The 13171-nt window shown below is 42.8% G+C and overlaps 1 protein-coding gene across 1 annotated transcript; it reads right to left on the bottom strand.

Moving 5' to 3' along the window:
- Window positions 1-4567: 4567 nt before the first annotated feature.
- LOC122154003 (AT-rich interactive domain-containing protein 4A-like) lies at window positions 4568-11218 on the bottom strand. The gene is made up of 6 exons (XM_042799004.1): window positions 11063-11218; window positions 10031-10102; window positions 8642-8752; window positions 6066-6131; window positions 5003-5113; window positions 4568-4573 (listed from the first exon to the last, which is right to left on the bottom strand). Exons 2-6 carry the CDS (start codon window positions 10034-10036, stop codon window positions 4568-4570), a joined length of 300 nt encoding a protein of 99 aa, XP_042654938.1. The 5' UTR covers window positions 10037-10102; window positions 11063-11218.
- Between the last annotated feature and the right edge of the window lie 1953 nt (window positions 11219-13171).

Raw genomic sequence — 13171 nt, 5'->3', positions numbered from 1 at the left:
ATGATAAATAGCTCCTGTTAGCAACTCGGCTCCCAAAAGTCCTAGGACATCACTGTTGGTTCATTTTCTGATAAATAATCTCAGAATTATGAACTGGAATTTTCTAAATCCATGCAACCTGAAAGATGACTAGAACCAAATACTTAACACCTCTCATTTCTGTCACCTGCCCTCCTAAACACAGTACCCCCAAGTGATGCTATACTCCATTTCCAGAACAACTCAAGCAGACTCCCCAAAACTTCACTTGCACAAGGACGAGCACTCAAGTACCGAACTCCTCTCAGCACGCACTCACTCAGAATTCCCTGTAAACTGTCACAGTGACTACGTGAGGGGAGGAAGGTAGCACGACATGAGGCCAGAGAGCACCACAAACAGGGATGGAGCTCACAGAAGTGTCTCAGAAGTAGCATCTGGCTTACAGCACAGCCAAAGCTGGGCTGTGTTGATGTACAACACCATACTGGGGCCAAAGAGGAAAAATTCTGTTGGCTTTGCAACCTCATGCAGCGTTGAGAAGAAGGAGATAAACGAATTCTTTACTATTTATGTTAAAATGTTCTGCCATTTCATGGTAACTTTTTGTAAAAGACGTATCTTCTTTTACATAAAAGTACTAGACGAAGCCTGAAAGCCACGATTCAAAAAATAAGGATTCCTGCTCCCTTTCACACTAAACCATATATGAAGTCCTACTGTTGACAGCAATGTCTGCTAGAAACTGCTAATGCCTCTCACTGTTTTGGGAGTTTTCTCCTTATTTCCTACTCATTTCAGAGGAAAAACTACAGAAAATTAATACATGTTTCTTCTTTCTCTCTTCAGAAACACTTTTCCATGATTTCATCTAGCAAAATACAAGGCACAAGGCTCAATGTATTTGATCTGGTTTTTTCTTTTGTTTAAAGTTATAGATATGATTAAATTACGTACACTTAATGAGATCTGGGCACATACAGACTACTGACCTGAGTTTTGTCAAAAGAGAGATGACACTGGTTTTGATGGGGCAATAAAAAAGGCCATTCCAACAGCAACTCTTCAGATGCTTACTCAACTGAAATACTGTTTCTTACCTTTACATAGACAATACATTGCTTCTAGTTCTGTACAGAAGTGATACAAAAGTGTCTCCTTAAAGAACATAAATGTAAGGATTTCTGTTTTCTGAAATTCTGGTAATGCTTGTAAGATTCCAGAAAGAATGTGAAAGAAGGAAAATACAGCTGTACACTTTGTAACACGTGGTCTAGGTTATGCTTTTTTTTTTTTTTTTTTTTTTTAAGATATTTCAGACATTATTTCAGTAGTTACCTGAAGTATTTCACTAGTCAACAGGGAATCAGGTAGATAGTACACTAAGTAAGCCATAATTCAAACCTGGCTCAGCTGAAATCAGATCTGATGGACCATTCTAATGCTATGCAATTCTCACCCACCAATATATTCAGCACTTCAAAAGCACCAATACAGCACTTTAAAATTTGTAAATTAAGTTCATTTTAAAGATTAAGACATCCAGCTGAGCCATTTGTTGTCCAAAGAACTTATACCACTATTACTGTCACCCCACTTTAGATCCAACTGAGCAGATGAGAGGGCTGACTTGTGCAATACCATCTTCCAGACATTGTTAAACTTCCACTCCAAACAGCTTTTGTTTCTTCACCTACTTATACCTAAAAGCTGACTTTGAAAGGTAATGTCTAAAGTATTTCCAAATCACAGCTGAAAATTTCCATATGACTAAATGGCTACAGTAACATCATTATTATGTAAAAATAGGTGAGAAAGTGATTCCATGGCAGCTACAATAAAAATAAATCTTCATTTCTTTTGGGTACTTGAACATCATTAATAGTCAGGAGATACTGTTAAAATAGACTAACTGATCATCCCTGTGGCTCTTTCATTATGTTGGTGGCAAAGTAGCCTATTGCAGCAAACTCAATACCATTTCTACTGGTTCAACTTACTGAACAAAGCAAAGTTGTTTGAACTGACTTTTCCTCTTTAGATACCTATCTGAAACACAGAACCTGATTTGTAAAAGTGAACATCATTACTCCTCACTAGACAAGCATGCAGTTTGTTTTGGTGTATTTTTTAGGTATTTGCATTTAATACTCAGAAAATGTTTGTCGGTATACATTGCTGGTCTCCCTATCTGTATCAGTCTATTTTAGATCACCAAGAAAGAGATCCTACCTAACACAACGTAAATAGTACAAGAAAAACACATACTACTAAACACAAGCTTTCCCTTGTGCTTTCCGTCTCACGCCTGACCACATACAGCAAGACGTTCTAGAAAACTGAAGGCTATTTAATCCACCTCCCTCTCAACTCTTTAGCTTTTACTGAACCAGTCAAGAAGACTGCCAAGTAGTATGGCCCGCAATCTATTAAAAAGGAACCAATTCAACACTCTGCTTCACAGCAACATGAACTATATACCTAAAACGCATCCAAAACTTTCTGCAAAGATACAACAGAAGCAGCGGGGAAAAGATAAGGCTTATCTTTCACACCTCACTGTTTCTGTACTCATCCTAGGATGTCCCCAATTTTAAGAGGAAAATAACCAATTTTTTTAATGACACAAACTTCACGATCTGCTTACTCTGGTCAATGTTGCTTGCGCTTTCATCAACACCAATAAGCACACCACCACATACAACTCACAAAAATGTTCTTAATACAATTGTGTATTCATAGTCATAGATATATATACTCTACATGCTGTATTACAGTACTGCATGTTAACTTACCATAAGATTACTTAAATCTCACACAGACCCCCAGCTCCAAATTTTTTCAAAATCCTAGCAGTCTTAATACATTTGCATATGGAAAACATATGAATTTATTTTCCCTATTCCGCCTGTCAAAAAATATTTTTGGGGGAAAGAAAATTACAATAATAAATTAATGCATTGGTTCAAGTTTCTGAGGAAATGCACTTTAATAAATGTATAAAGTAAAAATCATTGCATGCACGATTTATCTCTCACATTATCAGCAAAAGTTCAACAACTTGTTAAATCTAAACAACAATCCACTAATACAGGGCAGAGCATGTATTCACCATTCAAATTACATGCTCATCAAGTTAAAATTTTTGACAGAAGTATACTGCTCAAAAGGAAAAAAACAAAACAAAAACAAGCAAACAAAAAAACCCCAGACAAAACTCACCCCCAAAACAGGGGATTTAAAGTTCACCTGTCAAATGCAAGAAGACAAATATGCTTGTTTTAACAATTAATAGTTTAAAGCCCTTTTTAATCACTGAAGCAGGAATATGTAGAGTTGGTTTACTGATATAAATATTCTGGTCCAAATTCAAACAGAATTAGCTAAAAATGATATTTTAAAACTGAAATAAATAAGAGTTTAAAAATGGAAGTGCTAATTCATAAACCATGAAATTGTTAGTGCAGGACTGTGTTTCCTATCTCTTCTGTATCAGAAAGTGAACCTCTAAGTCAGTACAAAGCAAAGTTGAAGGTCCAGTGTTCTTCACTGAGTAGTCACATCATAGTGCTAAACCAAGTTGATTTTAAATCTTCTGCACTCCAAAATAATCCTGCCTTTCCTCCCTGACCTGACATATGCTACAATTTTACAGCTAAATCTACAGTTCTACAGCAATGCTATAATCTTGAAGAAAATTGCAAAGAGCAATAAGCTTTGTCAACTGCTAAGTCAACTGGCTTATATTTAAAGCACGCAGCAACAGTAGTAATCATAAAGCAATAAATCCTTCCAAATGATCTGCAGTGAGAGCTTTATCCTGATCCCACCAAAGATGACATGACCTCACCTAACCGCAATGGAAATGTTAGATTACTTAAAGTATCTTCCTTATATCATAAAAAAAGGGTTAATGAATCAAAATATTTGACACTTCATGTGATAGACTCCTCAAGAGTAAAGATAAATACATGTGGTATACAAGGCAGTTAGGAACAGTCAGCTTAAATTTAAAAGTACTATCTCAAAAGCAATGCCAAAGAGTAGCATGTACAGTACAACTACAAGAAGCATGTTCCCCCCATGCTACTATTCATGAAAATAACACTCCACTGCCGTAAGAACGTTGTGCAAAAAAGGACAGGTACTTGCAAAGCTCTCTGATTCAAACACTGCGGGTTTTTATTTGCTTATCTAGTATCACTTCAATGTTGCTGGGTCTTGTCATTCTCCTGTGAAAGCTTTTTCAGAAAAGCCTAGACATCAGAATGAGCAATTCTAATAATTCAAAATAAATAAATTTATCTTGCAATGAATTCTTGTTCAACAGTGAAATTTTGCTGACCCTGCACTGAGGTTTGTATTTCAATAACTGAAAAACACATAAGCCTCCAATATGAGAAACAAAATAGTTTTCTATTTCACTTAATATAATCTTTAATTGAAAACTATTTTAAAGCAAACAGTTATTCATGCTATAAATTAACACCCCCTCTTTTCTTTTTAAGGTGTGACATGTCATTTCTTCTCTTAAAAAAAAAAAAAAAATTAAATCCTGTCTTCTATTATTTCATACAAAACATGACGCTCAACTCTACACAAAACAGAGGAATAACTTCAGATTCCATAGTGGTACTACCAATGTTTTTCTTGTGTACAAGACTGCATACAGTGAAAGAAGGCTTGCATTTCAGTCATTACATGCCTCAGGTTTTCAGCTAGAAGTGCAACTGCAAGCTTTGTCTTAAGAACTGCAAAAATTATCCGAAATTCCACTAAGCAAAATTGACATCAGAATATATACACTGTGCCAAATAAAACTTCGTTGTTCAGCCCTGCGATTACCTGTGCAACAGCTTCCCTGAACATCAAATAATCATCATCCATTTTTAAGTGGAAAAGAAAACAAGGCCTACAAGACTAAGAAGTCCCCTCCAAAATTTATCTCAGGTCTTACAATACAAGATATAATTACTTACATTATTACCTATAATTAAAAATATATTGTGCAAAGATTACAGACCGTAAACGAAAGCTGCTCACCTACAGTATACCAACTGGCATCTGTCAACTTGCTGATAACAGCTTCTTGAAAGGATCCATCAGGCATTTTGGTTTCAACCATTGCACCGACCTGCAAAAAGGAGTATGTCAAGGTTACATGTAATCCCAAACTCATATAATGGAGAAAAATACACGAAGGCATTAATTCTTCCAGCAAGCTAAACTTATGACTTTTTAGACCCATTTTAGCTAAATGTTACTTTAAAATTTAGTTACTTAGCTTCTAAGAACAAAGTTCCTTAACTATAATGGTTGAACTGCAAGTAGACAGTAAAGCAGTAGAAGACTCAGAACATCTAATTTCAGCATGACTTATCAGAAGAAATATAGAAGGCTAATTGGAAATAAATATTCAAAGAAATTATTACTTTATTACTGATATGCATGCAACTACTACTACTCCTTTTAAACACTGTTAAACTGTCAGCTATATCAGAACTACAGTAGCAGCCTACAGCATGCATTGGTGTTCTTGCAGTGGCTACAGACAAAAGACAAATACAAAAAAGACAACTTCCTCTAAAGAGCTCTATCTGTGTTCAGTGTTTAATAATACAGCTATGTATTTTAGCAGACAACCGTTACATATCACAAAAAGACAAATCATCACATATTTTTATACAAAATACACCAACTATTTCAGAACACTGTTAGAGCAATCGTACTTACTATTGTCTAATGGGCTTGAACTTAGCTTTGTAGTCAAGTTCTCGATTACTTATAAGAAGTTTCAAAGCTTCATGACTTATAAGGAGTTTTGTATCTTATAGGAAGATACAAAAATCATCGTGCATGCAGAACTGCATAAGTGTACTACATGGAAAAGCATAAACAGACTCTACAAGCTACAAGAGTTAAGACTAATTACTCAGAATCAATCTGATCTAAAGCAATGAGAGCGTCCTTCTGTTGATGCAAATTCTGCAGAACAGGTACCCATGTAAACAACATCAAAATTTAGAATTTTACAAATAAATTATGTGATTTCAAGAAAAAAAAAAAAAGGCATGCAATATACATACTCTCAGAGGTCCTTTCACTTGGTCATCTTGCACTAACTGAGTTGAGTTATCCCCCTTCAGGACCACCTGAAAGATATTAAAGAGCTTTTTTACATGTATATCTTTTTCAAAATATATTTTCTATCTTCTTTTTAAGAGCATACAAAAAGCGAATGAAAGTGTATTTATAATACTAATCTGGAAAATAAGATCTTTATCAATCAAACTGACTCCAACATTATTGAATGCAAAATACTTGGCATAGACAGTTTTACAGACAGGAAGCCCCAGGCATAACACTTAATATTTAATCTGAAACATCATAATTAAAGAACGGGGCAAATCAAACAGCAGCCATCCCAGGGCAAAGAAAATACATTTTGACTTGAGTTTGGATATTAATGCAAACCAGGACATACCAGGAGTTTGGTCATATCAGAAAATTAAGCAGCTTTTTGTCTCTCTACTTTAACCGTAGCACTTTATTGACAACAAATTGAGTACTATACTACAACCAAAATAAAAAGCTATTAAATACATATAAAAAAAAAAAATCACCAAGCTGATCACAATACCACCACTTCTACTACCTTGAACAAGTTTTTATGGTAAAGATGTACAAGTGTAATGAAAACAAGGATCAGTTACAGTGTAAGTAAACTATGTTTCTCCCTTTAAAATCCTGTTTAAGAAGGTAACACTGATGAGACAGCGTGAATGTGAGCCTACGCAATTTGAATTCCTGAGTTTGCAGAGACCCAGTTTAAAAACATAAAACATGAATATTGAGACGTCAACAGTTAACTGTTCCACTGCTGTCTGTTATAGCAAAACCACCTATGGTGTTTTAATAAAAAATGCCATAATTCCTATTTCTTTTCAGGAAACAAAAGTTCCAGGAGCTTCCTTTCCACCTTTAAAGATGTTCAGTTTTCTGGCTCCCCCAATTATCCCCCAACCATAGTCTACATTGTAGCTGTATTTATAAATTCAACACTAGTGGCATGCTAAAATAGTATTGGTATATTCAGGTTAATAATGCACTTTATGGATTTTTAATTTAAGATTTTACATTAGGATTGAGATGAACAGAGGTTGTCCTGCTATTCAGGAAAATACTGGACTTTTTGGACTCTTTGCACTCTTGGCAAGCATACTGGGGTGTGCCTACACACTCTTAATTACAATATCAGGCTTAGCTTGTTAAAACTTCAATTGTTATAATTGAGATACAGTGACAGGCATTTCCACCAAGTCACAGCAGTCTCATATACTTCCAAATCTTATCATGGAGTAACACAGCATATGATTCTAATGAGAAAAAAACCCTCACACCTATTAACAGTCTTGATACTCTATCAGACCAAAGATACAGATAGAAAATTAAGGACGTCAGACCAGGAAGGGCAGCACAATGCTTCCTACGGAGCTTCTCATTAACACAGATTTCAAAGAACATCACAAATTTCTGTAAGTACTCATTAAGAACAGCAAAAAAGACTCCAATATCTGAATCGGGTGGTTTGGTTTGGTTTTTTGTTTTTGTTTTTTTTTTCTCTTAATGAAAAGCAGTCTGATACAGTGATATATAATCTATATATGTAACTGAAGAGGCTGATAGCTTGCTCTGCTTGGTCTAAGCACCAAAGCACACAAAAACATAGATGTGTAGTTATAAAAAGCAGCTTTCATCTCTATTTACTAGGGGGTTTTGGGTCACTAATGTCCTATTTACATATCCTGGACAGTAGACAAGAAAGTAGGAAGTGAGAAGATTTTGACAAAACAAAGCAGAAGAAAAATTTCTGTACTTACTTTGAATACTTAACTTTTATTTAATTATATTTTATTCTTGTTTTCCCACAGTAGCATTTACAACAGTACTGCAACACCAAAATAATTACTTTCTTTTTTTGGCTGTTTTGGCATAAGACCTATAAATGTGGATGAATCTAATGGGCCAGTATTATGCACGTGTAGAATCTCAGCTACAGCCAAAGCATGCCATTTTAGAAGCAACAGCAAGATGCTCAGAACTTAACAAACATTATCCTGGACATTTCTAAAACCTCGTCTAAGAAAATAATTATTGCCATCTTTTTTGCTGCTACATTGATTTATCCTGGCACTGCCTCTTAAGTTCCAAGCTATAAAATTGAGAACATCAGTTGGAATGAAATTAAACTTCTGCTTCTTATGAGGCTGCTCTTATTCCTTATTGCTCATGTAAAGCCATAATCTTCTATGTGTGACACCAAAACCAATTGCTGTGGAACTGATGCATTCACAAATGTAAGACAACTGTGTTCAGGAAAGAAGTAGAAAGAATAGGTAATCAGAAAGCTCATTCTTGTTCCAGCATCCTCCTTTTAAAAAAAAAATAAAAATCTGAAAACAAACACCACAGCCCTCCATAAAAAAAGAACAAAAGAACCCTCAAACTCAACACCGAAATATGAAAAACAACATTCAAGTGTTCTCTAAAATTCATACAGTGAGGCGATGGAACATTTCCTAGTCTTCAGAACCAGGATCTTCTCTGACAGTCCTTTCAACACAATGCTTTAATAAAACCAGCAATGACCACAGTATACTACCTTGACTTTCACAAGCCTTTTCACTGTCTTAATCTTTGCCTCACAGAAGGCACCACGGTACTTGGCACTGACATCAGTTCCCACTGTCAGGTAGGCAGGCTCATCTGCTGCCTATTAAGAAACAAAAAATAAGAACAAAGTTTAGTTCTTCTTATTTATTTTTACAGCTACATCATTAAGTATTCAATTTTACATCTAAACTTTTAGACCTACTGACTTTCAAGTGATAAGCAATGTCTGCACTTGGAATTGCAATCAGACTGTTCTTTAAAAGAAAAGAAAAAAAAAAAAAAAAAAAAAAAGAAACCAACAAACAAGTTACAGGAAGTTTTGTTTTACCAGACATATTGACCCCCCCATATTCCCGCTCAATACAGCTAGCTTAATTACTCTCCCAGAATTAACTCAGAGTATTGAACAGGTATTTGGAACATCTCCTTATAAAAATGGTAGTAACATCTAGGAGCAATTATTAATTCAAGACATTCCTATACAGCATACAAAAGGAAAGTATTTCAACTTCAAAAAGGCAGTATAAAAGATAGTTGCACTTTTTTCAGCTATAAACAATCCAATGACACTGATTATTTAAAACGTTTTACATTGCTATTATCCCAATACTTACAATTAAGTCTGTAACATGCTATATACAGGATTTTTTTTTCCAGTTGACTAAAGGAAGCATCCATAGAAATCTGCTGTAATCTTTCAAACAGCTGTTAACTAGTATTTTTCTTTCCTGAAAAGCCTTTATCAAATCCTAATTGCTTATGCATTTTAAGAGAGAGAAATATTTCTCATCATGCTTTCCTTAGTCTGGACTTTATTACTCAACATTTCACTTTATTGTGCTTGTAGCAACTGATAAACAGGGTCAAAATTACCACGTTGAAAATGCCTATCAAGACAGAAAATCAGCACAGAATATAAAATAACTGGTGCTTTTTGTTCTTTGGTTTTTTTTTCTTTATTGTTATTTCTTCAACTCTGAAGGTAAAAAAAGTTTTTCTCTCTTTTGTAAATGATACAGCAATTGTTGAGCCTTTGTACTGAAAAAAAAAAAAACGGCAACTAAGGCAGGACAAAAGCTGTGGTTTTGCAAACTTGCAATAGCAGCTGCTGATACAGGAAGCATTTAAAGACAGTAGCCCAAAGGACAACAACTCAAAGACATTGTGAATTTTCAGACTACTACAGCAAGACGATAAGAGCTTAGCTCACCCAGACCTCCGCTGGAAAGCAGAAAGAGGATTTACAGCATGCACCGCAACCCCGGCCAGCGTTACCTACTGTTGCTCAGCCGAGATATGCGATTAAAAAAAATGAAATCGCCAGAGCAGCGAGCGAGGGGGGGAAAGGGAGCCGTTCCCCACTTCGGAGTCAGCTTACCTTCATCTTTAAAGGTTATTTGAGGGATTCCAGCTCAAAGATTTCTCCTCCCCGCGAGCACACGGGAAAACACTGCAAAACAAGATGGGGGGGGGGGGGGGGGGGGGGGGAAGGCTGAAGGCTCAGCCCTGCGAGCGTGGGTCTCCCCGTGCGGGGGAGGCCGGGCTGCGCGGGGAGCAGAGCGCGGGCGGGCGGGAGCCACCGCCTGTCCCAGCCCCGCCGGGCCGCGGCCGCCGCCCGCCGCTTCCCGCCCGGCGGCCCCTCGGTTGTGTCACGTCGCCATTGCTCCCGCTCCCCGCCTCAGGGCGGAGGGGGCCGGGGCGCGCGTTCAACCCCTCCCGGGGTTGGGGAGGAAACCCACCGGCCCCACACGGGGCAGCTCCTCGCCGGGGATGGGGATTGGGAGGGGGGGGGAAGGGGCGGCGGGGCCCGCCGCCGCCGCCTTCCCCCGCCCCTTCCCCGGCCCTCGCAACTTTCTGCGGCCCGCGGAGGGACGCGCCGCTGAGCCCCTCCTCCCCGCTCCCCTCACCCGCCGGCCGGGCGGACTTCTTGCTCCCCCCCTCACCCCCGCTTCTTCCCGGGACACCCGCCCAGGCAGCCCCCGGCCCGGGGAGCTGAAGGAGCGGGGGGGGGGGGGGGTTGGTGGTGCGACGGGGGCGGGCCGGCTCCGCGCGGCTGAGGCGGCGGGGGGGGGGGGGGGGGGGGGGGGGCGGGTTAAGGATGGAGGTCGGCGCGGACGGGCGGTCCCCACCGCCAAGCATCGGGGCAGCCCCGGGGCGCTCGGAGGGGACACGGGGTGGAGTTCGGCGGGGAAGGGAGTCCCGTTCCCCACCCCCCCCCGGCCCCGGCCCCATCGTGAGGGGAGCGGCGGGCGTCCCCGCTCCCTCCCGGGGTGGAAGGGCGCGCTGGTGCGAGGGGAGGATACAAGCGGGGGGGGGGTGTGGGAGGAAACGCCGCTTCGCACCCCCTTTCCCCCCGGGGCCAGGGGGGGACCGGCGGCGGAGTTGCCCGCCACCTTCGCCGCCTCCCTACCTGCAAACCAGGAGCAGAATCGCGCAGCCCCCCAGCGCCGCCCGGCCCGGCCCGGCCCCAGCGCCGCGGCCCCCTCCGAGACGACGACAGCCCCCGCGAGCGGCGGCAGCGGCGGCGGCGGCTGAGCGCGGCCCCGCTCCGCCCCCCGCCAGCCCGGACTCGCACCGAATCACCAGCGCCGAGCCCAATAACAAGCTGTTGAGCAGAATCGGTCCTGCTTGAGCTCCCATTGGCCCTTTCCTGACGCCCCGGGGGCTCTGCCCCGCCCGGATTGGGCGCCGCGGACAGCACCCCCATTGGTCACAGGGAGGCCGGCGGAGGCCATTGGCCGGCCGGCGGCGCAGGTAGCGCCACGGAGACTTTTGATTGGCGCTCCTCCGGATTGGCGGAGGTTGAAGTGAAGTCAGCGTTCCCCCCCTGCCCACCACCCCCGCCGGCTGATTGGTCGGAGCTGCATCCGGATGGAGATTTGAGCGCGGCGATTGGCTGAGACCTGGGGGGGAGGGACGACAGGCCGGGACAGGAAGAAGAGCGGCGCGGTGTGATTGGTACGGGCCGTCTCCTGGAGACGCGGCGGGGCGGGGACGAAGGAGAAGGGGACGAAGGCGAAGGGAGGGAGGCGGTGGCCGGAGGGGAGGGGGGCACGGAGCGCGCATGCGCCGCAGCGCGGCGCGGCCTCCCGGCGCCATTTTGTGTGAGGCTCTTTCCCATTTTAGGCCGCGGGAGGACGGCGGCGAGAGCGGTCGGTACCCACCCCGCGGGCGGAATCATCCTTCCTGAAGCGGCCGCGCCTCGGTTTCTTCTCTGTCAGCGCCATCCCCGCCTTGGCTCGGGGGGCGTCAGCCGCGTCGCCCTCTCTCCGGCTTCGGCGATGGCGCAGGAGCGGCCCCGGAAGCGAAGCGGCGGCCATGGCGGGGCGGCGGCGGCGCCTCAGGGGGAGCCCGCCCCGCCGGGAGGTAGCGGGGGAGCCGGCCGCTCCCCGCCGAGGGGCCGCCCGCCCGCCGCGGTCGCTGCCGAGCGCCCCAGTAGAGACACCGCCGGGGCTGCAGGTAGGGGCTGCCCGCGCCGCCCATTCCCTCCGCCGGTGCGGGCGGGACGCGGGTGGCTGCGCTTCCCCCGGAGGAAGGCGTTGCTCCGGCGCCATTAACCGCCTGCCCGTGACGCATTTGGGGTGAAGCCCGGGGGAGGGGGACGTGCCCGTCTCCCGCCGCCCGGTCGCTTTCTCCACGTGTTGGCGGGGGCCGCCTGGCCTCGCTCCAGGCGGCTGAGGTCATCTCTTCGCAGGAGGATGCAGCAAGGACGGGGGAAGCCTAGCGTTGACGGGGCTCAGCGGTTTTCGGGGCATGTGGGGCGGATTGTAGTCTTGTCCGGTCCTTCCGTACCTGCGATGGATGCTTTCGGAAGGCGCAGTCTTATGAGGCGGGGTGTCTGTGCCTGTTAGAGGTCCTCTAAGAGAATTTGGCCTTAGAGGGTAGCTTTGGCACTACGAAATAGGAGTTACTGACTGACGCTTCTAATAAAATAATGATTTTAACGTCAGTTTCACGTTTTGACTTCTGACAGAAAATATGCCCCATGGTTGACTGTAATGCAGATCTATTATTCTTCTACAAAGTAATGAGCATCTGTTTGTCAGTGCTGCAAGACATATCTTAGTTTTATCTAAAGCAGCAGTGGAGGGACCTACCAATATAGTTGAGCAATCCATTGTGCTAACTTGACAGAAATGGATTGTTAGTTTAGGTATAGTTTCCGTGTAAGTTCTGTTTTGAAGGTGGGTTTTTGGTTTTGTATTTTTATTTTTTGAATTAAATCTGATGCTTTGGAAAACAGCAAGCAAAGGGATGGCTCTCTGGAGAGTTAAATGAGCAGCAGTCTATAGTATAGATAAGTCCCCAAGGTTTAGTAAGGCATAATGCACAGAAGGCATGTTTAGAATTGGCTGTGTGAGATGTCTTCTGGTATTTGGACCTCAGTTGTATATGTAAAGATTCTTGAGTATGTATACAAAACGTTTAAAGGTTTGAGGCATTTAGTGCTGAGGGAACTTTGATTCTGTGCTGTAGTTCCATTTTTTGCAGTGGATAAACTGAAGAGCAAGTTGTTGTC

This window comes from Tyto alba, unplaced genomic scaffold (assembly GCF_018691265.1).
Source record: "Tyto alba isolate M040663 unplaced genomic scaffold, T.alba_DEE_v4.0 Super-Scaffold_29, whole genome shotgun sequence".
NCBI lineage: Eukaryota > Metazoa > Chordata > Aves > Strigiformes > Tytonidae > Tyto > Tyto alba.
Note: the sequence above shows the minus strand (reverse complement) of the source record. Positions and strands in the feature narration are given on the sequence as shown.